General features: G+C 39.4%; 16 protein-coding genes and 2 non-coding genes across 18 annotated transcripts; 6 read left to right on the forward strand and 12 right to left on the reverse strand.

Moving 5' to 3' along the window:
- Positions 1-17: 17 nt before the first annotated feature.
- EROM_081770 (cyclin-dependent protein kinase) lies at positions 18-947 on the reverse strand (the record flags this gene model as incomplete). The annotated part of the gene is made up of 1 exon (XM_009266815.1): positions 18-947. The coding sequence occupies one exon, from the start codon at positions 945-947 to the stop codon at positions 18-20; it is 930 nt and encodes a 309-aa protein (XP_009265090.1).
- A 124-nt stretch (positions 948-1,071) lies between these two features.
- EROM_081780 (hypothetical protein) lies at positions 1,072-1,761 on the reverse strand (the record flags this gene model as incomplete). Its single annotated transcript, XM_009266816.1, has 1 exon — positions 1,072-1,761. One exon carries the CDS (start codon positions 1,759-1,761, stop codon positions 1,072-1,074), a length of 690 nt encoding a protein of 229 aa, XP_009265091.1.
- Positions 1,762-1,945: 184 nt separating this feature from the next.
- Positions 1,946-2,725, reverse strand: EROM_081790 (hypothetical protein; the record flags this gene model as incomplete). The annotated part of the gene is made up of 1 exon (XM_009266817.1): positions 1,946-2,725. One exon carries the CDS (start codon positions 2,723-2,725, stop codon positions 1,946-1,948), a length of 780 nt encoding a protein of 259 aa, XP_009265092.1.
- Positions 2,726-2,753: 28 nt separating this feature from the next.
- EROM_081800 (hypothetical protein) lies at positions 2,754-3,353 on the reverse strand (the record flags this gene model as incomplete). Its single annotated transcript, XM_009266818.1, has 1 exon — positions 2,754-3,353. One exon carries the CDS (start codon positions 3,351-3,353, stop codon positions 2,754-2,756), a length of 600 nt encoding a protein of 199 aa, XP_009265093.1.
- Positions 3,354-3,418: 65 nt separating this feature from the next.
- Positions 3,419-4,165, reverse strand: EROM_081810 (putative PP-loop ATPase; the record flags this gene model as incomplete). Its single annotated transcript, XM_009266819.1, has 1 exon — positions 3,419-4,165. The coding sequence occupies one exon, from the start codon at positions 4,163-4,165 to the stop codon at positions 3,419-3,421; it is 747 nt and encodes a 248-aa protein (XP_009265094.1).
- A 62-nt stretch (positions 4,166-4,227) lies between these two features.
- Positions 4,228-5,529, reverse strand: EROM_081820 (glucose-6-phosphate-1-dehydrogenase; the record flags this gene model as incomplete). The annotated part of the gene is made up of 1 exon (XM_009266820.1): positions 4,228-5,529. The coding sequence occupies one exon, from the start codon at positions 5,527-5,529 to the stop codon at positions 4,228-4,230; it is 1,302 nt and encodes a 433-aa protein (XP_009265095.1).
- A 149-nt stretch (positions 5,530-5,678) lies between these two features.
- On the reverse strand, positions 5,679-6,278 carry EROM_081830 (putative methyltransferase; the record flags this gene model as incomplete). The annotated part of the gene is made up of 1 exon (XM_009266821.1): positions 5,679-6,278. The coding sequence occupies one exon, from the start codon at positions 6,276-6,278 to the stop codon at positions 5,679-5,681; it is 600 nt and encodes a 199-aa protein (XP_009265096.1).
- A 76-nt stretch (positions 6,279-6,354) lies between these two features.
- On the reverse strand, positions 6,355-6,427 carry EROM_081840. Its single transcript has one exon. It is a non-coding gene; the product is annotated as a tRNA-Thr (tRNA).
- An 84-nt stretch (positions 6,428-6,511) lies between these two features.
- Positions 6,512-7,201, reverse strand: EROM_081850 (proteasome subunit beta type-5; the record flags this gene model as incomplete). Its single annotated transcript, XM_009266822.1, has 1 exon — positions 6,512-7,201. The coding sequence occupies one exon, from the start codon at positions 7,199-7,201 to the stop codon at positions 6,512-6,514; it is 690 nt and encodes a 229-aa protein (XP_009265097.1).
- Positions 7,202-7,267: 66 nt separating this feature from the next.
- On the forward strand, positions 7,268-9,613 carry EROM_081860 (hypothetical protein; the record flags this gene model as incomplete). The annotated part of the gene is made up of 1 exon (XM_009266823.1): positions 7,268-9,613. One exon carries the CDS (start codon positions 7,268-7,270, stop codon positions 9,611-9,613), a length of 2,346 nt encoding a protein of 781 aa, XP_009265098.1.
- Positions 9,614-10,166: 553 nt separating this feature from the next.
- On the forward strand, positions 10,167-10,571 carry EROM_081870 (hypothetical protein; the record flags this gene model as incomplete). Its single annotated transcript, XM_009266824.1, has 1 exon — positions 10,167-10,571. One exon carries the CDS (start codon positions 10,167-10,169, stop codon positions 10,569-10,571), a length of 405 nt encoding a protein of 134 aa, XP_009265099.1.
- Positions 10,572-10,626: 55 nt separating this feature from the next.
- Positions 10,627-19,083, forward strand: EROM_081880 (Willebrand factor type A domain-containing AAA ATPase; the record flags this gene model as incomplete). The annotated part of the gene is made up of 1 exon (XM_009266825.1): positions 10,627-19,083. One exon carries the CDS (start codon positions 10,627-10,629, stop codon positions 19,081-19,083), a length of 8,457 nt encoding a protein of 2,818 aa, XP_009265100.1.
- A 106-nt stretch (positions 19,084-19,189) lies between these two features.
- On the reverse strand, positions 19,190-19,507 carry EROM_081890 (60S ribosomal protein L23A; the record flags this gene model as incomplete). Its single annotated transcript, XM_009266826.1, has 1 exon — positions 19,190-19,507. One exon carries the CDS (start codon positions 19,505-19,507, stop codon positions 19,190-19,192), a length of 318 nt encoding a protein of 105 aa, XP_009265101.1.
- Positions 19,508-19,592: 85 nt separating this feature from the next.
- EROM_081900 lies at positions 19,593-19,665 on the forward strand. Its single transcript has one exon. It is a non-coding gene; the product is annotated as a tRNA-Asn (tRNA).
- Positions 19,666-19,765: 100 nt separating this feature from the next.
- EROM_081910 (cyclin-dependent protein kinase) lies at positions 19,766-20,656 on the forward strand (the record flags this gene model as incomplete). The annotated part of the gene is made up of 1 exon (XM_009266827.1): positions 19,766-20,656. The coding sequence occupies one exon, from the start codon at positions 19,766-19,768 to the stop codon at positions 20,654-20,656; it is 891 nt and encodes a 296-aa protein (XP_009265102.1).
- An 88-nt stretch (positions 20,657-20,744) lies between these two features.
- EROM_081920 (Sar1 GTPase) lies at positions 20,745-21,368 on the reverse strand (the record flags this gene model as incomplete). The annotated part of the gene is made up of 1 exon (XM_009266828.1): positions 20,745-21,368. One exon carries the CDS (start codon positions 21,366-21,368, stop codon positions 20,745-20,747), a length of 624 nt encoding a protein of 207 aa, XP_009265103.1.
- Positions 21,369-21,535: 167 nt separating this feature from the next.
- Positions 21,536-22,672, forward strand: EROM_081930 (hypothetical protein; the record flags this gene model as incomplete). Its single annotated transcript, XM_009266829.1, has 1 exon — positions 21,536-22,672. The coding sequence occupies one exon, from the start codon at positions 21,536-21,538 to the stop codon at positions 22,670-22,672; it is 1,137 nt and encodes a 378-aa protein (XP_009265104.1).
- A 32-nt stretch (positions 22,673-22,704) lies between these two features.
- On the reverse strand, positions 22,705-23,709 carry EROM_081940 (Cdc7-like cell cycle protein kinase; the record flags this gene model as incomplete). The annotated part of the gene is made up of 1 exon (XM_009266830.1): positions 22,705-23,709. One exon carries the CDS (start codon positions 23,707-23,709, stop codon positions 22,705-22,707), a length of 1,005 nt encoding a protein of 334 aa, XP_009265105.1.
- Between the last annotated feature and the right edge of the window lie 15 nt (positions 23,710-23,724).

Below are 23,724 nucleotides of genomic sequence, written 5' to 3' on the forward strand. Positions count from 1 at the left end.
TCCATTCTACTTGATCTTTAAATCTTTCTCGTTTCTTTTCTTTCTTTCATATAAAGCTCATGTGATTCCTCAAAGTTCAGCGGGATATAAGTATCCTTGTAAGCTGAAATGATAGAAAAGTGCCTGGAATTGACCACAGATAATCTCCTTCTACTGGTCAAGCATAAAAATCCAGAAAGAACCTTCAGTTCTTCCTCGTCGAATAAACTTCTGTATCTTTCGGTGATTATTTCTTGAGCATCCTTATCTTTGGAATAAACTCCAACATCGAGTAGGTCAGACCACTTGTATTTATCCTGAGGCACACCCAACTCTTCAAATATAAGCTTTATTTGGGACACTTCATCATTCCCTCTATATGGTGGTCTTCCAAGCCTCATCTCTAGCATTATACATCCAACAGACCATGCATCTACTTTGAAGTTGTAGGATGTTTCTCCAAGTAGCAGTTCAGGAGCTCTATACCAAAGTGTGCAAACTCTATTTGTCATCATTCCTGAAATCTCCCTAGTTAGTCCAAAGTCAGTGAGCTTCAGCATGCCACGGTGATCCATGAGAATGTTGCTGGGCTTTATGTCCCGATGCACCAGCCCTAGCTCATGCATTGAACTAACTGCTTCCACAAGCTGTGATATAATAGATCTTGTATGATCTGTACTGAGCCTAGCGCCTGATGCAAGGAGTCCTGTTAAATCATACGGCATGTATTCAAGAACAACAAATATAAAGCCCTCGTCAAACACGATCTCATCGAGCTTTATTATGTGCTTGTTAATCACACTTTTACATAGTTTTATTTCTCTTATGGCTGTAAATGGAAAGCCTGTCTCTCTATCTACAGGCATTTTTTTTATTGCAAACACCGTGCCATCTGACGTTCTTCTTGACTTATAGACCTGCCCAAATGCTCCTTCTCCTACTTGTTTAATATTTTCATACTTCTCCATCGGGGTCAATCAAAGAGATTACCTCTTTGTTTAAAGTTCCATATCGAAAAAAAAAGACCTTTCTAGAAACTAAGAGTTCAGGAGATGAAAAGTCATTTGAATTTATTATTATCAATTCTCAAGACTATGAATTCTCTACTACGCTTGCATCACTATCAATTTCGGAATCAAGGAGATTGCTGCTTTCATTAATACCAGACTTCTTAAGATTGCCCTTCTTTTTATTAGTGTTGAAAGTATCTACCGAATCTCCAGCTTCTTTTTTGGTTCCTTGTGGGCTGCTACGTGTAGAATTTCTTTTCTCCTGAGCTTTCTTCTTTTCTACTTGAGAGTTATTCATATCTTCTTTAGTAGGACCGGTACTCACTTTTGTGCTGTTCTTTTTGCCGTCCGTAGATCCGGCTTGAGCATCAGGAGAAGAGAGATTAGAGGAGTGATTGGTGAGAGAGGAACCTGATTTTCCACTCTCATTATTTTTATTTTCTCCACTAGACTTGGAAGATCCTTTACCCTCTTCTTTGTCCTCCTCTTTGTCCTCTTTTTTGCCATCTCCTTTGTCATCTCCTTTCTCCTTGTCACTTTCCTTGCCGCCCTCTTTATCTTTCTTTTTCTCTTTTTTGTTATTGTTCCCATTGCCACCATTGCTATCCCCTTTATCCTTGACATTACTAACTGAAGAGAGATTTGATCGCTTTAGATTTAAATGATGGTGCTTCTTCAAATTCATCAAGCCTGACCTGTGGTGGCTAGTCCCGTGAAGCCTTTTAAAAGCTTTTACTATGAGAATCCCAGAAGCAAATAATAGTTTCTTCATGTTTATTGCCTGCTTTGCAGTATAAATACTTGATTGTAAAACATGTTTCATAGGTTCAATACATGTTTCTTATCACCCAGGAATTAGTTTCAAATGTCCAAAACTTAGCTTCCAAGAATCCATTATATAATCATTTATTTACTAGGGAGAATGTTCAGAATAGTGGAAAGTAAGTCATCTCATCTCAGCATTCTATCAAGGTTTCGGATATCCCGGCCTTCTCAACAATGGCAAGATATTCATCATATGTCATTTCAATGGCTAGATGCCCCAAATCTCCTTTTCTTCCAGAATTTTTGGAAGTGACATATAGAATCTCATCATCATCCCATTCTATATATATGAGACCAGACCTCAGTGAAAGAGATAGATAAAATATATTCTCAATGGTTTTTGAGAACGACTGTGGGTTGATGACAAGCCTGAAGTATTCCACTCTACCTCTTTCTAAAACCACTTCTTTTATATGCATAAGGATGTCAAACTCTTCTGTAGAAGCTTTTTCCCGAGTAATCAAAGCTGGAATCCTTGTTTCTGGAAGATGCTGTTTTGATCTTTGTACTGGCAGTTTCTTCCTATTAGAAGCTTCTGGGTGGTTGCCCAGAGAGAAGCAGCCTAGGAATCTTATTCCAGCATTGCATCTCATGGCATACCTATAGAAATCATTAAGAAGGTTTTTTCTAAACAACTCCACAAATGTGCTAGAAGTGATATCATCCAACTCAATGTCTTTTTCCATTCTTTTGCAAGCTATTTTGGTCGACAAAGCAGTCATCTTAGCATCTAGCTTAAGCTCAGAAGATGTTTTTATCTTCTTGAACAGCTTGTTCGATGTATTAATTAGTTCTTCTAATCTACACTTATCTTCAAAAAGATCCTCCTTTAGACACCTCATTTTCTGAAGTAGATCTAAATAGCCATCACGCACCTCGTCCCCGTCCACCGAGAGCTCATCCTTGTCCATAGCCCTGGGCTTCCACTAACCAATTTCATCACTCTTGGTTTGGAAAGATTGTATAATTTCTACTTTCAAAAGGGCTAGAAAAGTCATACACATCCTCAAACTTATTGTTCTCCTTAGTCCCATATTTCTTAACCACTATTCCTTTGGAACTTTGGAGAAACACACCTGTAAGTGTGTAGACCTCAAGTTCAACATTTTGGCATCCGTTCATTCTTATCTGATGCCCGCTGCAAGAAACCCTACAGTCTTTAATGTTATTGAGAACCACAGACTTTTCACAGCTGAAATGTGGAAACACTGTATTATGACAATTCTCGATAACAACCTCCGTACAATCTTCAATGGTTACTATACTATTATTGACATCCTTGACATACCTCTTGTTCTTAATCCCATCCGTTTCATTCTTCTGCTTCTTGAACAAAGTGTGATTCTTAAATGGAATGATGGGCGTCTCTACAACGTTATAGGTGTTGTAAATGTCCTTTAGTCTTGTAACTTTCTCCAGCAAGACCTTTCTATTATATAGAGACGGTTCTTCACGAATACACCCCTCAATATTCAAAATCGTCTGCCGAGCACCTTCAAAATCTCCTTCTTTTATCTTTCTAATAGCATCTTCATCCATCAGGGTGTATCTCGATTCTAATATATCAAGTAAGCAAACATAGTAGTAGAAGCTTTAATTTTTATCTAACTATTGCTCCGTTTCTCTGCCAGGCTCATCTTCACAATTTTCATATAGAACACACATCCCTCCTTTCCTATTTCCTCGGGATGTGAGATAACTTCATATTCATCTATATTGATCCTCTTCTTGAACATTGGGCAGTCAAGAACAATTGTTTCGTATTCTCCCCCCTCTCCACAGAAATTGACCTCCTCCTTCGCTGCCTCCAGATACTCATAAATCTCATCTATCCTCATATTTATACACTCTTTTCCTAGTATAGAAGATGCAATTTTCACTATTCTTCCATCCATGCCATTGGATATCATGTCCAAAAGCAATCTCTTTTGGTCCATTTCCCAAAGTGGAGACAAGCATTTAAGAAACAATCTACTACATACATTCTCAACTCTGCTCTTTTGGTATCTAGATAAAATTGCTCCTGATGATACTCCCTCAAAGTATACCTTTTCTTTGGCACGGCTAATAGCTGTGTAAAGATCCTCAACCTCATCTCCTTCCTCTCTATTGTACTCCAGGCTTTGATTTATACTCCTGCATTTGGTCTGGTAGATAAAAACAGGGATGTTCAGACACTCCCCGAGTACATCGGCCACTTCCGACCCAACAGTTTGATACATAAAGGAATCCTGATACCCATCACTGCATCTCATATGCAGCAGCCCTACAGCTCGATGCCCCTCTTGTTGAAGACAGTGAATAGCGTATAAACTGTCTTTTCCACCGCTGGCCAGTGCAAGAAATCTCATCCTTCGAGGACTAAAATTTTCATTGAGTAAAGAGGTAGAGTAATACTAAGCATAATTCAGATCTAATGATCTTTAATTTTCCTGATCATTTCCTCAGCTTCCTTTGGCATATCAATTCCCTTAGAGTAGTAGAATAGCACGTCTCCTTTGTCAATAGATAATATAGAATCAAATACATTCCACAAAACCTCTGCCTCATGGGAACTTACACTGCTGAACTCCTTGTCTCTTATGAGGCTGTCAAAGATGATCTCATAGTCATGGTATTCTCCATGACTATCATGCATTAGATCATTAATATTCTTCTTATCATGTAGAACATGCCTAATAGGATCTGATCCAACGAGAACTTCCAGAAACACCTCACACTCTGGATAAATGTTAAAAACCAGCCTCACAGCTTCTATTTCGTTAGTATGGACGGTCCTGCCGGAAGGTTGATCCCCACAGAAAAGGTCGATACATTTTGCAAATGCATCTCTTCTGAACTCAATTACTATTTCTGTTCTTTTTTCATTCATCCCCTTTCCTGCAACAATAATAAAGGGAACCTTAGACCATCGAGGTGAGCTTATGTTTATAGGAATCATACAAAACGTCTCCGTACTTGAATCCCTGTGGATCTCCTTGTTGTAATCATCATATTGCCCGTAAAGACATTTTTCAATGTCAATGGTGCATTCCTTGAATACTTTTAGCCTTTCCGATGCCTCCATGGTTCTTGATGGCTCCGTCACATCAGAAGCAATAACCCCGAGGAGTTCGGCCATGTGTCCTTGAACTATATCCTTTATAATCCCATTTTTATCGAAGTAGCTCCTTCCTTCTCCCCCAAGAACCTCCTTTGATATTATTTCAACAGTCTTCACATGCTTATTATCCATAACCTCTTGAAGTGCTTTAGACTCCCTTATAATCCCAGGCATCACCACCACCAGTGGCTTCAAAAGATAATGATCAATAAACTTGGCTCGGCTCAGATCAAACTCCTTTATCTTCTCAAAGGACTCTTTAGTTTCTCCATATGGCTTTTCAATTCCAACTACCTTGTAATCAAGTTTCGATATCTCTCTAAACAAGCAAGTGTAAACAGAAGGTGGCACAGAAAAATACAGCACAGTCTCAGAGTCTACAATATCTCTAAGCTTCGAAAGGTCGTCATAGGATCCTCTGATATAGGCAACTCTCGAGAGGAATTCTGGAGAATAGTTCCCAACTTCCTCAAGAACCTCAGAAAATTCAATGTCGAACTTAGTCCTTGCATATCCAACAACCTCAACGTCCTCTAGATTTATTCTAGAAAGAGCAGGAAAGAGCTTTCTTTTTGCGAGATCACCACTGGACCCAAAGATAACGACCTTCATGGGCCTACCAAAATGTTTCATGCTTAAATAATAATTTTTCTTGACCTAGAATAATCTAATAGGGTCTTTTGAATGATCCAAGTCAATACCCATCAATCGGAGAATAGAAGCCTGACTAATGAATGAAAACATGAAACAAAACCGACCGATCAATGTTTTTGGATTCGTATGAAGTCAACATCAATGGTCTTTTTATCCTTTTTATGGAAGTCATGTTTCCTCGGAAGCTCATACTTGATCTTTGCCAAGACTTCTACATTTGGATATCTTGCAGTTATATATTTTCTAGTACTTGTCTTATGGAGAGAGTACACCACATTGCAGATCTCTAGAGCCTTGTCGACAGCTTTTATGTCTGCATGCTTTATTTTTGTGCCAAATGGGGGATTGACTATTGCTGTATCAAACCTCCCTTCAATAAAAGTAAGGTCGTCAATGGAGCATCTCACAAGGTCTATGTTGATTCCAAATTCAAGGTTATTCAGCCTGAACGTTTCCAGAGCTGATGGGCATAAATCGATCCCAAGAATATATGAGGGGGAGAAATACCCGCATGCAAAGGACAACATTCCTGTGCCGCAGCACAAATCCAAGATAGACCTTCCTTCAATATCATCATAAGTGCTGTGAGCAACGCTAACCATCGATGCCGCTATGTCTGGAGGAGTCATGTATTGCTCTAGCCCAACACTCATTTTATGAAAGTCTTTCACTTTGGAAAGTTTCATCTTTAGTTCCTTAATTTTCATGAAGAATGCAAAAAGTCCTGTCTGGGGTACGAAGATAGATGCTTTTGTTCAAAAAGCCACCACTGGGATTCGAACCCAGGACCCTTAGCTTACAAAGCTAAAGCTCTACCTACTGAGCTATGGTGGCTCAAGGGCGTAGAATTAGCCTAACATCCTGGGTGAGCCCCGCAATCAAAAGGAAACATCGCTGGAACAGGTAGAAGAATTTGTTATAAAAAACTTGACGAAATGTTTTATTCTTTGTTAAAATCATCAACATCATAAGACCCTACTTTAGTCCATCCATCCTTATCCATATAGTACAAGTTTATAGATCCTCCAGAGTAGGCATCACGATGTGCTGCATGGAAAATAGCTTCTCTTCCCAACTCCAAGGCCTCTTGCTTACTCATGTCAAACCTATAAGATGAAGAAAGAATCCCATAAGCCACTGTGGACCCACTTCCCACAGAAAACAAATTGCCTTTAACTCTTTTTCCGTCGTCATCAACATAGTAAATACTTGGTATAGATCCATCGTATCCACATATCATTGTTCCCATCGAGAGGCCATACCCCTTATATCTGTACACACAATTACTCAGATACATGCTTGCTGCTGCTGCAGTTATTCTCCGGCCATTGGTAAGCTCATAATTCTTTGCATACAACCCCATGAGTTTTTCCCAGAAAAAGCAATCAGCAGCCCCTCCAGCCATAGTCCCAAGCAAATTCCTGTTTATCTCAATTACCTTATTCACAGTCTGAGAAGCTATGTATGATCCCGATGTTGCCCTTGAGTCAACTGCTATGACCATCCCTTCTTTAAAGACAAAAGCAAGAGTTGTTGTTCCATGGTATGGCTTTATGATTGACCTAACTAACTTCTGGTCTATGCAAGTTGTATCGATTCTTCTGATGTCTCTTTTCAGTGTTTCTTCCATCCGAGGGGTTCCATAATACAAGAAGGTGTACAAGTACGATCAATTACAAAGAAGACCCCGAGAGAAATGGAAAGGCTGAAGGAGAAGATCTTTCAATTCGGGATATATGGAGCAAAGCTGAAAAGACTCAGCAAAGATGAAATAGAAATGGCGATTGAGGAGCCGTGGACGGAAATAGTAAAGGCAGAAACCGTAGAGGAATTGAGAAGAAACTTTACCACAGATTGCTTGAGAGTTGAGACAAATAAATTCATGGTGAACAATTACAACTGGGATGATTTGTATGTAAGAATGGGGACTCTTGCATGGAAGGATCATCTAACAGCGGGGGCGTTTAACTTTACATCTAAAGAATACTTTTTGATAATGAATCTTCTGATAGAAACTAAAGAATATGTAGATAATGTGGAACTTAGAAAGCTATGCCTTGATCCTAAGAAAACCCATTATTGCATTAACAGGCTTGCAAGAAAGGGATTTATTGAATATAAGACATCGGAAGAGGTTGAGAAAAAAAGCTTTATATATAAGGTCAGGGCAATAATAGATGAAAAGGGATTTGTGACACGGAGGGTGGAGCACCAACAGTTGGATCTGAATAGGGCGGGGTCTGGTGGAAAAGGATGGATGTTTGAGTACAGAATCGACATCGGGCTCTATGATAACGTCAGGAGCATGATTCTAAACTCGAAAGGTGGGATAATTACAGAGGACTTGAAGAAAAAGCTCGGTGTTAGCTCTAAGATCGGATATAAACTTCTTAACAAGGTTTTTAATGAAGAGAAAAATGTTTTGAAAGGAGTTAAGGAGTTTGAGGGGAGAGTTAGGAGATATAGATACCATGTGGTTGGCAGAGGGACTTCCAATGAGGTTGGGCGTGGGGAGAAAGATGGAGGATACATAACCTCTGAAGAGAGAGTAATGGCAATTAGAAAGCTCATGTCAATGAGTCCTATCCTTCAGCTCGATAAGAGAACATACGAAAAACTTCAAGAGTTGACGGGCTGGAAATATGAATTTGATAGAAGAACTATAATCAGAGCAGCAATTCTTGCAGGATTTAAAATATACAAGCAAAAGAGAGGGCGTGAGGGGAAATGCAGTAGGTACATGATAATGAGAAATGAGATGGTTGAATCTGATGTCAAAGCCCTGGACGTGTCTAACTGTAACGCTCAAGAAAACATGTCTGAATTCCAAAGGAAGATATATAACATTTTTGTCAATTCTCCAAAACTTGTAGAAATGGATAATGGATATATTCCTCTAAGAGAAGAAAGATTGAAGTTATTTTACAAATTCCTTATAGAGCACATGGATTCTGAGGAAGCTGAGTCGGTAAGGTTTGATTGGGAAATAATAGGAAAAATGGGGCTTGATCTTTTATTGTCCATTGTTCCCTTCAGCAGAATTGGTTTCAGAGAATCCCTATGTAAATTTATAAATTCTGGAGAGACCGATGGCAATGCATTCAAAACAAGAAACTACATATTGCATGAGGAAGAAGAAAACTCATATCCTGCTTGTTTAGTAGGAAAGACTGTCTCCGAGGTTGTTGATTTGAAACTTCCTCCGAGTATAAGAAAGTTAATAAGATTGAAAGTAGCTGTGGGGAACTTTGCTTCTTTGCTCAGGCAGTTAAATGACCTTCGGGTCCTTGACATTGAAATGTCAAGTGAGAAAGTAGTAATAAAGAGAACAACTATGGATCTTTCCTCAGGAATGAAAATTCTAGAGAAGGCTAAAAGGACTAAGGGTGGAGGGAAATATGTTTCCTTGAATAAGAGGGTCTGGTTCTTCAAGAAGATATGCAATGTCGAAGAAAAGAAGTTCTATGATGAAGCATATAAAGTTGTATACACCGAATTTAAAGGAGATGAATTAGAGGCTATGTTTGATAGACTGAAGATGTTCAGAGATGAAGAAATTGATGATCTGAAGCAAAGTGCATTTGAAAGGCTATATATGGGATTCAAGAAGAACATAATTGAACTTGGATGGCTGGGGGCACTGGATTTCAATTCCTATTCTGTTTCGGATGCTAAAAGAGTTCTCAAAGCGCTTTCTAGGGATAAGGTAATAGCGAACTACAAGGGGATAAAGAAGGTTGAGTTTGTCACCCCCCATGAAGGCTTTCTAAGAGTAATCAATAAGAAATATGATGTATTCAGGTTCAAGGGATATCATGAACATAAAGGAATGGGGTACTTCTCACATTACTTCGATTTAGTCTACTATACTCTGGCAACTTCAGGATCATTGGAAATCAACGAGTTAATCTCTCGGCTAAGATTCATGGCCAATTTTGAGATGGAATTGTTTCTTTTTGAGTATAAGAAAGTGTTCAGGGTCTCTAATGTTAATGATACTAGAATTGTTTCTCTTGGAATATTTATAGATCCATTTGAATGAGAGGATGCTTCTTGCCCGACTTTTTCTCATCTGAAAACTGAAGGAACTGTTAAAATGGTATTGATAATAAAGCACAATAATATAGGTATACCGTTTTCTTTTATTTTTTTGAAATCCTATATGCTCTCTTACTTAGCTGATAGGTTTGTGTCTTCCATCCTATGATGCCTTAATCATCCTCAGTAGGAACAGTAGGAACATTTCCACTACCAGAGCCTCCACTGCCAATAATTTCATCTCTCATTTGGGTTGCTTGTGTAACAATATCTTGAGCTGCCTGATTTATCTTTTCCTCAAAGGTGCTATGAAGAACATTCTGGAGATTAGTACTTTCCGCACTAATACCTCGAAGCATATATATAGAACTCAGAATTGATCTTAGTATTATTTCTCCAAACTTCATGATCTGTCATCGATGCTGCTTTATATACTTTCTACTCTCCTTTTTTCTCCTTTCAATGTGATTCTATTTGGTGGGCGTTTAGATTGTAAAGGGGTGCTGTATCCCGAGAATTGAAGAAGGAAAACAACGGAGAGACTGTTCAAGACTATGATGTGTTTAACTGTGCTTATATTTTGCATGGGCATTCATGCCATAAGCTCTGATGAGGAGCTGAAGGATGCAATAAGGGCAACTATAAAAGAGGAAGTTACCAAAGAGATGCATGATACTGTGAGTAGGATTACAAATGATATGAGGGAAGATCTAGAAAAACGGATAGATTACCTTATATCTGGTAAGGAAGCCGAGGAGGAGATTGCAATTGAGACACCGGTACAAGATACAGAAGAGGAAGGGGAAGAAACGTCTGCTGTCTTTATTTCGAAGAAAGTTGGCGAAGGTTTAGGGATTGGAGTTATATCTATATTGATTGTATATCTGGTTAGAAAGATTTTTGAATACTATCGAAGGCTAAAGGATTGCTCTGAATTAGATGAAGACCATAGCAATTTATAAATAAAACTGCTAAAATTTTGTCTGTTATGATTTTGAATTTTCGTCTAAGGGTGAGATGAAGTTTAAGAAGCACAAGAAGAACGATATCAGAGTTGGATTGTTAGGGAATTTTGATAGACTAGCCACAGAGGCTGTGAGGCTTAGGGTTGCTGTTGCAGTGTATGGAGAAGTTGGAAAGACTTCATTGGTGAGTAAGCTTCACTCCGAACTTTGCGATGAAGAAGGACGGTTGGTTGAGATTGATTCTCGCGAGATAACTGATGCAAGGACATTAGGAGGATTTTATGCGATCAAAGGGGGGGACGTTGAATACGTAAAAGGATTGCTGATTGAGTCAATGAAGAGTGGAGATTGGGTATTGTTCAAAAGGATAGATAAGAATCATGGGTTGCTACAATATCTTTTCACGGTTATCAAATATAGGAGACTACTGGGCAATAATGGAGAAGAAGTGTTGGCACACGATAACTTCAGGCTATTCTTTACTTCTGAGGATAGATTTGAGGTGGATGATGTTGTGTTTGTAGGTCCTCTTAGATTTATGTTTGAAGATGTAATGAATATATTTGAAGTGGAGTGTGTTAGAAGGCTTCTTATCAAAGTTCTTGAGAACATTTCTGGCCTGTGGAAGGGATGCATGAGGGACAAGGGGGAAGAGTGTCAATCCAGCTGCCCTAAGAATGAATGCAGAAGCAATGGATGGTGTTTGTCGAAGGAAACTGGAGTTTGTGGAGCACATTTCCGATCTCTTCTGAAAATAAAGAAAAGGATAGAGAATATCAATGGGACTGGGACCGAGGAGCGGGTGAGAATATATCAGTCTGTATGTAATGTCTTGTTAAAACACGGATCTGATTCTTTAAGATGTTTCCTTGCCTTGACCGAAGTTCCTAGTATCTCTCTTCATGGGACAGATTTTGCTAAAACCAGTTGTGTTGAGTGGGGGATTTTCAACCTTCTATGGAACATCAGTCACCGAGACCATACATTGCTTATTGGAGACACGGGTGTTGGAAAAACATCAATGATCCAATATCTTAGTCTGAAGTCCCACTTCTTCCTAGGAAGACAAACCAGATTAAGAATTGTGAACATGTCGGCAGATTTTGATGGAACGGATTTAATCGGAGGATATGGAACATTAGATATGAACAAAGCCATAGAAAGGTTGTGCAATGAAGAAAAAATAACTGTGCCGGTTTGTTACGGTAACAGACAGAAGCTTGAATATTTGAGACACAAAATTTCTCTAAAAGTCAGAGAAGGGATCTCTAGTTCTGCGGGTTCTATCAAGAAGATTGATGATTTGGTTAAACTACTGGAAAAGAAGGTACATTTTGTGTACAAAAAAGGTATTCTGACTGAATGCATGATAAATGGAGAATGGCTACTTTTGGATGAAATCAATCTTTCTTCTGAAGAGACATTGAACCTGATAGATGGTGTGTTAGGAAAAAGGGAGATCCTCCTCTATGAAAGTGGGGATGTGAAGCCGCTTCGAATTCATCCTGGGTTCATGCTTTTTGGTTGTATGAATCCTGGGGGAGACTTTGGAAAGAAAAGATATGAGGGGATTGAATTCAACACTGTTTATGTGCATGACTTTAGCACTTCTTTGAAAGATATCAGTCTTGTGATTCATTCTGTACTTGGATATGAAGTATCGGAAGAAAAAAAGGGAAAAATAGGAGAATTCTTTCTGGAGTTGAAGAACAAGGTTTTGAAGAATGAGCTTAGTAATGTGGTTGAGCCTCTGATTAGTGGACGAAGTCTTGTTCGAGTGCTTAATTTTATTAGAAAGAAGAGTGAGGAAGAATTTGAGCGAGGGGTGTATGAAGCATTTGATCTATTTGTGTTTACTCAGCTGGATTTTGTTAGCCGCTCAATTGCAACCACGCTTTTATCCAAATACTTTACTGTCCAGGCTGAATCTATGGAGAAAACTAGAGTTAAGGATGGATTTGTTCTAACACGTAGGATTCAAACGTATCTAAGAATCATGGAACTGGCCATTATATCGAACTATCCTTTGCTATTACAAGGAGACACATCTACTGGAAAGACGAGCATGGTTTTATTTTTGTCTAGAGAGATGAATAGACGTGTGATCAGAATAAACAACCATGAGCATACTGAAGCATCAGATTATATTGGTAGCTTTACCTCTACAAGCAATGGAATCGAGTTTAGAGAGGGAGCTCTTGTAAAGGCTATGAGAAGGGGAGATTGGGTTGTTCTTGATGAATTGAATCTTGCATCTAGTGATGTTCTTGAAGTACTGAATAGGCTTTTGGATGATAACAGGCAAATATATATTCCCGAGACCGACGAGATTATCACTCCTCACAAGAACTTCCGAATATTTGCTACACAAAACATAGGATATGGAGGTAGGAAAGGATTGAGTAAAGCATTTAGAAACAGATTTGTGGAAATGTTTTTCTGCGAAAGTAGCGAAGAGGAGATATTAGAGATATTACATGGAGCATCCAAACTTCCCAAAAGCTTCTGCAAGAAGATGGTTGAGGTTTATGGTGGGCTTAGGTCCAAAAGAAGTATTAATGCATTGGTAACACTTAGGGATCTTTTCAAATGGTCTGGAAGAGTGCCTAGGACCCTAGATGAGGTGTGTTTTCTAGGAATGGGTATAGTATATGAGAGGCAAAGAGAACCAAGAGATAGAAGATGGGTATACCAGATTTTTTCGGAGTCGTTTGGGAAGATGAGTGTTGAGAGATATGGAAGAATAATCATAGGGGAGGAAAAAGAATGCCTGAGAGATATACTGATTGGAAAGAGCATCAAATTTACTTTTGAGGAACTTCGAGGAAGAAATTTTGTGCTTACTGATACATTTAAGAAGCTTATAAACCTGGTGGTTTTAGCATGGGGATCAAAGGAGCCTATTCTGATTGTTGGGGAGACAGGAATAGGAAAGACAAGGGTATGCGAAATAGTTGGATCATTGTTTGAAACAAAGATTGTTACTCTAAGCATGCATAAGGGTATAGAAAGTTCTGATTTTATTGGGAATTTTGTATTTGAGAATTCAAAGGTTGTGTGGAGAGACGGACCACTGGTAAAAGCTATGAAGAACGGAGATGCTTTTCTCATTGATGAAATAAACCTGGCAGAGGATTCTGTTCTTGAGAGGCTTAACAGTGTACTAGAATCGCAACGCACGTTATACATAGCAGAGACTGGAAAAGAAGTTGTTGCTCATGAAAAGTTTAGGATATTAGCCACGATGAATCCTGGAGGAGACTTTGGAAAGAGAGAGTTAAGCCCTGCTCTCAAGAATAGATTTACGGAGATATACTTTGAAATCTGCTTGAGTGAAGTTCCTATGATATTTGACTATCTTATAGACAAGAGATTAGGAGAAACAGGGATATCAAGGGAGAGCATTGATATTTTTAAATCTCTGGCTAGGTCTTTAGATGTGTCTATTCGGAAGCTCGAACTTATGGCAGACTTTATATATAGGCGCTATACAGGAAAGTTTGAAGGGGTTGTTTGCACAGATGGATTTGATGTAACAAATACATGGAATGAAGCATTAGAGATTGCAGGGATAAAAGACTTTGAGGTAGAAACCAGATACATTGAATGTGAAAAGATGTTTGGGGCTTTTCCATATTTACTAGAGCATAGAAATTTATCCTCGTTTGACTTTGAATCTCCAACATCAACTCTGAATCTCAGAAGAATTCTTAGAGCGATGGGGCTTGGAATAGGGGTCATGCTAGAAGGAGATCCTGGGATAGGAAAGACCAGCATAATCCAGGGGATAGCTAGAAAGATAGGAAGGAAGTGCATTAGGATAAATCTTAGTGAGCAGACCGAGCTATGTGACTTGGTTGGGAGTTATCTTCCGATTGATGGAGAAATTCGATTTATAGAGAGTGAATTACTCCATAGTCTTAGGGATGGTGGTTGGATAATTCTTGATGAGATCAATCTCTGCACTCAAAGCGTAATTGAAGGATTGAACTCCGTGTTGGATTACAGAAGAAAGCTTTTTATACCTGAGGCCACGGTTAATGTCCATAGAGATACTCGGATATTTGCAACTCTTAATCCATACAATTCAGTAAATGGACGAAAAGTACTTCCAAGAAGTTTTCTTGATAGGTTTATAAGAATTAAGATGGACAAGTACACTATAAAGGATATTACACATATCCTTAACAAGATGTTTATGAAGCCTATAATAGTGGATTCAGCAAGTCTAAGAGAGAATATTAGGTCAAATCAAATGGGGGCATTAGAAGATAGAAAAGTCAGTTATTCTATTGATGAGTCTGTTGTAAGGATCGGTTCTTTTTCTACGAAGAGGAAAGACAGAGATTTGGACTTTGTATTGATACATTCTCAGCTTCAGCAGATAGAAGTAATTATGAAGTGCATGGAAATAAACATTCCAGTGGTTATATCTGGAGGTATAGGGAAAGACTCCCTTCTTCGGTTTATTTCTTCTGTGATTGGACAAGAAATAATGATATTCAACTGCCATAAGGATACAGATGTGTGTGATCTTCTTGGACAATATCAAAAGATGCAGAACGGAATGTTCGAGTGGTGTGATTCGACTGTTGTGTGTGGGATAAAAAAGGGAATGATAGTTGTATTTACCGGTGTTGAGTTTGTAGAAAAGTCCGTATTTGACAGACTGAATTCCCTATTTGAATCTGAAAGGACACTGAATGTGTATGAAAGAGGGATTGATACGAATGTTGTTGTCAACCCATCAACACGACTGATTCTGATGGCAAAGGAGCCAAATATGTTGTCTCCTGCATTGCTTGATAGATGTATGCATGTGGGGTTGAGCGATAAGGTTGACTATATTGATTTGTGGAAGTTGTTCGTAAGGTCATCTATTGACTCGCACCCTGTCTCCCACAGGGACTTTTGTGGGATATTAATGGAAGGAAATCAGATTAACTTCGGCTTGGATCTAAAAAGATTTAATCTTTTGGGTATTTGGCCAGATTTTTTGAATAGACGGCTTGGTGGGGTATATAACACTCTTGAGGAATCGGAGATTGATAAGCTATTTGAGTTCAAGGAAAAAAACATTGCAGGTACTGAAATAGACACCGAGCTCCTTAACTTTTACAGAAAGATCAAGCTCCATGTTATGTCCCCTCATGATGATGAATCTAGGATAAAATTACTTGCAAACATCTCCTCCATGAACTCGGAAGCCCGGAAAACAGTGGCATTCATTAAGTCCGCCGATCTTTCGGTTTTTAATCGCTTTCATAGCAACGAAAGATGTTCTCTTAATTTCCCAAGATCGTCTAAGGATCTGAAGGTAAAAGTTATCAGATGTTTCCGAGACAAGAAGCTTTCCGGATACAAGAGTCTAAGAACGATTGTAGAAAAACTTGCTGAAGTAAGGTGGGAATCATTGCCTGATTTCGATACATTTTTCTTTGAATTCATTGAAAGATGTTTGGATGATCCTTTGAACATACTGAAGAAAGAATTGACTGCAGAGATGAATGTGTTTGAAAACAGAAGTCTTTTGGAGATACATAATACTATGAAGAACATGTATAAATATGGAAAAGGATCTATAGACGAGATGGTTGATGACTATGAAAACGGTGTTAAGGAGTACAAGGCAAAGATTAAAGACATCGAAAGAAGGATGGATCGAGACTATTCTAAGTTTAGGGATTCATTGATGAACTTGGACTTTTGCTCGTACATGTGTGGAGATCGAACTTTTTATGAGTCTTTTGATGATATTTTTGACTACTATTTGATCTATATGTTTTATAGATGGGTTAATGGAGAGGGATGCTCGGGAAAATGCAAGATCAAACGGTTAGATGAGCATTGTTTGGAGGAAAAAAGCGTAAATCTTAGGGATGAAGTGCCTGGTGTTTATGTTAATTACAGTATCCTGTGCTCTAACTTAATTCATCAGGGATTGAAAGTTCTTTCTCATTTAGAAAAGATAGATTATAAATTGCTGGGGTATGAGTTTTCAAGATACTTGAATTCATTATATTACTCGAAACCAGAGGATAGATGCAGCTTGATTTTAGAAGGTATTATTTTTGATAGGATGATATATGTCAAAGAAGATGGATGGATAGACTATGCACTAGGATTTGACGAAGAAGATTTAGATAAAAGTCTAAGATCTATATTTAACATTAAGAGTAGAGCACGAATTATTGAAATCAACACGGATAAAATAGAGATCGCCAAGGAGTTGATTTCTTCTATGGACCAAGAAATGATGGAGCTTCCAATATTCACAAGTATCTCATATCTTACCGAATATACTGAGAAGAAGATAATGAATTCTGAGAATGAAAAAGACATCTCACTTAGGAACATGAATGACATGGGTTTTGATGAGGACAGGGTTTTAGAATCAACGATTGTTTTAAAAAAGTGGACTGAAGAGGCCAGCGTTACTGATAATAAGAAGGCACCATTATACAGTCTAATGGAAATTTTGCAAGGATTTTATAAGGATGCATCTGTTTGTGATATAGAAAGGAACTACAAGTACTTCCTATACTTACTTTTAACTCCATTCGATTTTGAAATGGCAGAAAGATACTTTTTAGATTGTTCTGTATATGAGTTTGTAGATAGAGTTAGACATGCACAAGAGATGGCTATAAAGAACAAAGAACCTGTTTTTTACAATGTGACTTTGAAGTATGCTTCGTTTGAGGTTGAGAAGATTTATGAAGATAAAATTAGAGATGCAAAATCTAAGCTGAGGAAAGAGCCAAAACTTTATAAGAAGACATTGGAAGATCTAAAGAAGTTTCTCATATTGCCTGTTACTAACGTATTGGATCTTAAGTTTCCACAACCATATCCTGTCTGCCAAGGATATCATCCCGGCGTGTGCACACATATTCTAAAGGACAGGTCTGATTGTGAATGTAGAGACTGGATTGAATTCTCTAAGAATTTCAATAAGAAAGAAGTTGAGAAGGCCTTTGAAAATCGTAGGATCAAAAAGAAGGATATTCTTGAGTTGTTTTTTAACAGGATTCCTGAGGATATGTTTTCTACCTCAGAGATATGCTTAGGTAAAGTTGTTAATCAAATGATAGAAGATACAGCAATAATGAATTTGACACAGATATGCATTGAAAACCTATACATACCATTTATGCATTTCACATTCATATTTGGATATAGGGAAGAGGAATTAATAGATGGGGATGAGGTAGGAATGAAAAACGGAACAGGTAATGCTAATATAAGTGATCAAATAAGGCATGAGGACGAGATAGATGATGAGTATGGGGAACATGAGAAAGTAAGTGAAAGCGATGGAATAGACTTCGATAACGATGGAAGCGTTTCCACTGTCAGTGAGCCTGAAGAAGAAGAACATGAGAGCGGTGTGGAAGGATATAATGACGAAGAGGAGGAAAGTAAAGAAGAAGAGAAAGAATGGCTGGATGAACAAGACACAAGGATTGATGTGGAAGACGAGGGTTTTGGATCTGAAAGGAGTTCAGAGAATGAGGAAGGAGAAATACAATACTCTGAAGACTCGGAAGAAATTGAGAATTCAGGAAGAAGTGAAGGAGATGATATGGGATCTGAGGATGAAGGCGATACAAAACCACAAAATGATGAAGATTCAGATTTTCATAATGAACCTAAGACAAATGAATATCAATTTAAAGAAGGGGCTCTTAACAAGAATCAGACATGTGAGGTGGCAGATAACTATGATAGGTGTGTTGCTGGAAACAACCGGGATGATAAAGCTCTATATGCAGGTGAAGGTAACGAGAGGATTTCAGGAGATGAAGAATCAGGAAGTGGAGATGCCTTTGAATCTACCATAAGAATAAGAATAGAAGAAGGAGATTGCACTAAACTGACTAATATGCTTAGAATAATCATGGAGTCAAGAAAAGGTAGTAGATATAAGGGCGATTTTAGAAGTGGAAAGAAATTGAACATGAAAAGGTTGGTTCCATACATAGCTAGTGGGTTCAGAAGGGATAGGATTTGGATGAAACGGCAAAAGAATGATAAGAAAGACTATATTCTTCGTTTGTTCATTGACAACAGCAAAAGTATGTATAACCAAGAAATGGTTGATACTCTCTTGTCGTTGTACTCCAAGATAAATATATCTTTCTCCCTGCTTGGAATACCTGTTGAGGTTTACAGATTTGGAGAAGTCCTAGAAAGATGTTCAGTGGAGGACATGAAATTCAATGATTCTAAGACTATGATCGACTGGATTGACGAATTTAATGATGGAATCAACATCATCTTAACTGATGGGCTCTTTCAGAATGTAGGGCATCATCATCCGAACTTCTTAGTTCTATTGATAGACAAGTGCAACGTGAAAAAGATGTCCAAGGTAATCGTTTCTGAAGGATCTGTATTTGTTCAGAGATATTTAGACACTTTTCCCCTTAAGTATTGTATTATTTCAGATGTAGATGAGCTTGAATCTACATTTGTAATGGCACTAAATGAACTAATTAACTCTTGAGCAGCTACTTGAATAAATGCTTCTTTTTAGTGAGTTTTACGGTCCCACAAGATTCATTGCCAAGTAGAATCAATCGGTCAGCATATAAAGTAAATTAAAGTTTAATTCAGATTGCACCTATTCTACTAGCAATTTCAAGGGCTGCATCCTTCTCATCGAATCGGACATATGCTTTCTTCCCATGCTTATTTATCAGGGTATTGACTTTCTTGACCTTGAACCCATAGAGCTCAGTAATGGCTTTCTTAATCTCCGGCTTGGTGGAGGTTTTCTCCACATAGAAGACCAAGGTGTTGAACTGATCCATGCATCTTGCGGCCTTCTCTGTTGTGAGAGCATATAGTATTATGTCATTAGGAGTGTTTCTCGGGACTTTTGGGACGAGGTTTCTAGAGTGGCCAGAATTCTTTTTTAGCGCATCCATTGGGGTGAAGCGATGGAGTGTTTTTTGTCTGATTATTACGAATGTCTTGAGACTCGGTAGTCTGTGCGTCTGTCTAACTTCATAGGCCTTTGTAGCGCAGTGGTTACCGCGTTCGGCTGTTAACCGAAAGATCGAGAGTTCGAGTCTCTCCAAAGGCGTTTTTGCTAGACACTTCACTATATTGGAATTGCTTCAGGTGCTATTACCTACAAGCCTAAGCTTTTCGTAGAGACAAATTTCCAATCTTTTTTATCCCAAATGACGGAGTCTTTTCAGAAGTTAGAAAAGATCGGAGAAGGAACTTATGGTGTTGTGTATAAGGCAAGAGAGAGAAACACAGACAGAATAGTTGCCTTAAAAAAAATAAGACTCGAGAATGAGAATGAAGGAATTCCAGCTACAACAATAAGAGAAATATTGCTTTTGAAGAACCTAAAACACTCAACGATTGTTGAGTTAAGCGATGTAATTTACAACAACAACAAAATGTATCTTGTGTTTGAATATGTAGAACTCGATCTAAGGAGATATTTAGATAAAATGAATGATGAAGGACGCCTTGCCGATGAAGGCTTTGTCAAAAAAATGTCCCATCAATTACTAACTGCAATGGAGTACTGTCATTCTAGGAACATTTTCCATAGAGATTTAAAGCCTCAGAACATCCTCATAGATCCCAAGGAAAACATCAAGCTGGCGGATTTCGGTCTTGGAAGGGCCGCTGGTGTTCCATTAAGAACCTATACTACAGAGGTGGTAACACTCTGGTATAGGCCACCTGAATTACTTCTAGGATGTAAATATTACGACGCTTCTGTAGATGTGTGGAGCGCCGCTTGCATTATGGCTGAGGTTGTCCTCATGAAGCCCTTTTTCCCAGGAGACTCCGAAATAGACCAATTATTCAGAATATTCAAGGTTCTTGGGACTCCAAGCAATTCTAGATGGTCAAATGTAGAAAATTTCCCAAACTATAAAGTGGAATTTCCTATCTGGGATCCCGTGGACTTGAAAACAATCCTCAAAGCAGATTCCGATTTCATTGACCTTATTTCAAAGATGCTTGAGTATGATCCGAAGCTGAGAATGACAGCCAAGAGCGGATTGTCTCACAGATACTTCAAAAATATTCCCCCAATACTAGAATAAGGCATTTATAAAACAATAATTTAAACATTGTTTTTGGAATGTGTTTTGGATATTCATGGCTTTTAAGAACAGATATAAACTTTTAATCTTATAGAGCCTCTGTTTTCGGCATCTTCTCGAGTTCCTTGTTAAGCCATTTGAATGCATCGATTATCTCCCGGCCATTCTCATCATCAGCAGATGTCATCGACCCTGCCTGAAGGACACTGATGGGAACAATCTGTGATGGCCCGTTGTACTTCTCGAGATTGAACTCGTTTCTGATGCTCTTTATCACCTCACTTCTCTCGTGCTCTTTTAACAGGTCGATCTTATTTGCGAGCACCAGCAAGGGCCTGGGTGTGTTCAAGATATTCAGTATCCTCCACAGCTCCTCACTCGACTTCCCAAATCTCTGTGGGTCTGCACAGTCCACCATGTATATGATTCCACATCCATCATTTATGTACTGATGCCAGAATCTCATGAAAGAGTTCTGCCCTCCAATGTCCCACACCTGGAACTTCATATTTCCGAGGTTAACATTTTCACAGTTGAATCCGAGTGTTGGGACTGTCTGATGCACCTCTCCGGTTTGTAGATACAGCAGAAGTGTTGTCTTTCCTGCTCCATCAAGCCCTATCATTGTTATGGACCGTTCGGTTTTCCCAGAAAATATCCCTCGAAGCTTTGCATACAATATATTGTTTACTTTCGATATCACTGTACCCATTGTTTACCCTCGGGTGTTTTTGTTTTTTATATACTCCGTTTCAATTCAGGGAGCAGCTCCACTTCATGCCATTCCAAGGTTAATCAGAGGAAAGATCAAACAAATTCAATACAGATTCTCGGAGTGAAACAGGGAATCAATATAAGAGAGATGGGTTTTACGATCGTATGAGAGGAGCGGTGGTGGTGTTATTTATTGCCTCCAGAACTGTGTGTGATGTGATAAGACTTGTTCCAAAATGTGATTCGGCATGCATGAAAGGAAGGCTTCTGGCATCATACTATGCAAGCCTTGTGCCCATGCCCCCTGTATATCTTTCAGCCACGGATTCTCCAGTGGCAAAGAAACCTAGGATAGTCAGGCCTGCCGTGGTAAACCTTGATGGGGTCAAAAGAAGCATATCCAAGCCTCGTCTTGCGAAGGTTCCTGAGGTCGTAAAAACAACTGTAACAGCCACTGTTCTGAAGGCTGTGCCCATGGAGATGCCTCGGACTGTGCAACCGCCTATTGTAGTGATGCAGCCTAGATATGTAATGCAGCCTATTCCTGTGGCCCTGAGCCCAATGAGTGTATCCACGGTGCCCAAGCCCAAGCAGAGTGTGAGACCTTCTCGCCCATGGATTGCTGTACAACAACAGGGTAGTGGGGCAGAAGCAATCAATAGGATAGGGAAAAGAGTGAATCTGATCTACACAATGCTGACCACGCTAAAGCAAAAATACTTGCAGATGATCCCGCCGAGGCCGCAGAGGATTGTGGTGGTTGCTCCTGTCACAACAATGACCATACTGAAAACAGTATCCATAACACCCCCTCAAAGAACCGAGATTCCCGTCATCAACCAGCCTATCACGGTGGTCACACTGACCAAGTCTGCTTCCCAGCCTCCTCAGGCATCAAAGAGTGTGAAAGTGCAACCGTCCACCAGTACGGCCTGTGTGCCTTCTTCCCAAAGCACCAAGGGTAGCAGTAAGGTTGTTAAGTCCAATAAGAACACGGAGTCTGACAAGGACACTCAAAGGGCTCAGAAGAGAGACTCAGAGGACAGCAGCAGCTCACAAGAAAGCTCCTCATCTTCGGAAAAAGGCGGGAAGCCTTTGTACATGTTGAAATCAGCTAGGCTTGGAAGAAAAAGGCCGAAAAAGAGAGAGTCGTTTATTGACTGCTACTTGAGGGGGAATCCATCTGAGTGCACTGCAGAGAATTCTGAGGGAAGGCTGGACATAGGTGATGCAGTTATATATAGAAACGACTTTGACAGCGATGATGAAGTTATATATCTTAGCGATCTGTTGGGAAGGTAAGGGAGCCCGGTTGGTTATTAAAAGCATGTTTTCTATGCATCATCTCCATGTGTTCTCAGGCCATCAAAGAACGGGTGACTTAGAGCATCGGATGCTGTGATTCTGGATGAGGAGCAAAGATCAAGCATTCTGTAGAGCAAGTCATATCCCTCAGCACCCACCTCTGCCCACGGATTGAGCGACTCTACGATTCTTTCAAAAGGGATTCTTTCTTCTGGAATTGTATCTATGTTCGACCTCCATAGTCTTCCATAGAATCTTGCAGCCTTCCTCATTTCAGCATGCCCAAAGATTGTTGCAATTTCAACAATGGAGTCAACATCATCCGATGAGTAGAAGAATGGATACTGTGCCGTCAGGATTGTTAGGAAGATCACCCCGATCGACCACATATCTATGGCCCTTGTTTGCCGTTGGTGGCGAAACAGAACCTCTGGCGCTCTAAACCCTCGTGTCCCAGCCCGAGGTGCTTTCATTTGCGGCCTGCCGTCCCGTTCGTAGTATCCCGGAGGTTTGGCCTTCGACACAATCGAATTGAAGAAAAGCAAAGGTGTCGAGGATTTGCTACTATCATCCCTTGCTTGGTCCTCCTTACAATCCTCATACTGTGCTAGCCCAAAGTCTATAAGCATTCCTCTTCCAGCCTCTTTATTATATAGAAAGTTTCCCGGCTTGAGATCCCTATGTATTATACCGTTGCTATGCACATGATCTATTGCCACAAGCAGGTTATACAGGTATTGCTTGATGTCTGCCAAGCCTGCATTTGAGATGAACTCTCGGAAGTCAACGGGTTTGAAGTATGGGAAGACTGCAACCACCTGATCCTCGTTCCTGAAGACTCCAAGAAGCCCCATGCAATTTCTCTTTCCCTCAAGAGCCTTCAGAAACATCAACTCCTCTAGTATCCTGGCTGGAGAACTGGTTCTTGTTATTGCCTTTAAGGCAACATATCTTCCAGACTCTGCATCAAGAGCCTTGTACACAACACTGAACGACCCCTCGCCTATCTTCTCTATGGGCGTGTATTTCTGCATGATGAAGGATATGTG

The sequence above is a fragment of the Encephalitozoon romaleae genome, chromosome VIII (assembly GCF_000280035.1).
Source record: "Encephalitozoon romaleae SJ-2008 chromosome VIII, complete sequence".
In the NCBI taxonomy this organism is placed as follows: Eukaryota; Fungi; Microsporidia; family Unikaryonidae; genus Encephalitozoon; species Encephalitozoon romaleae.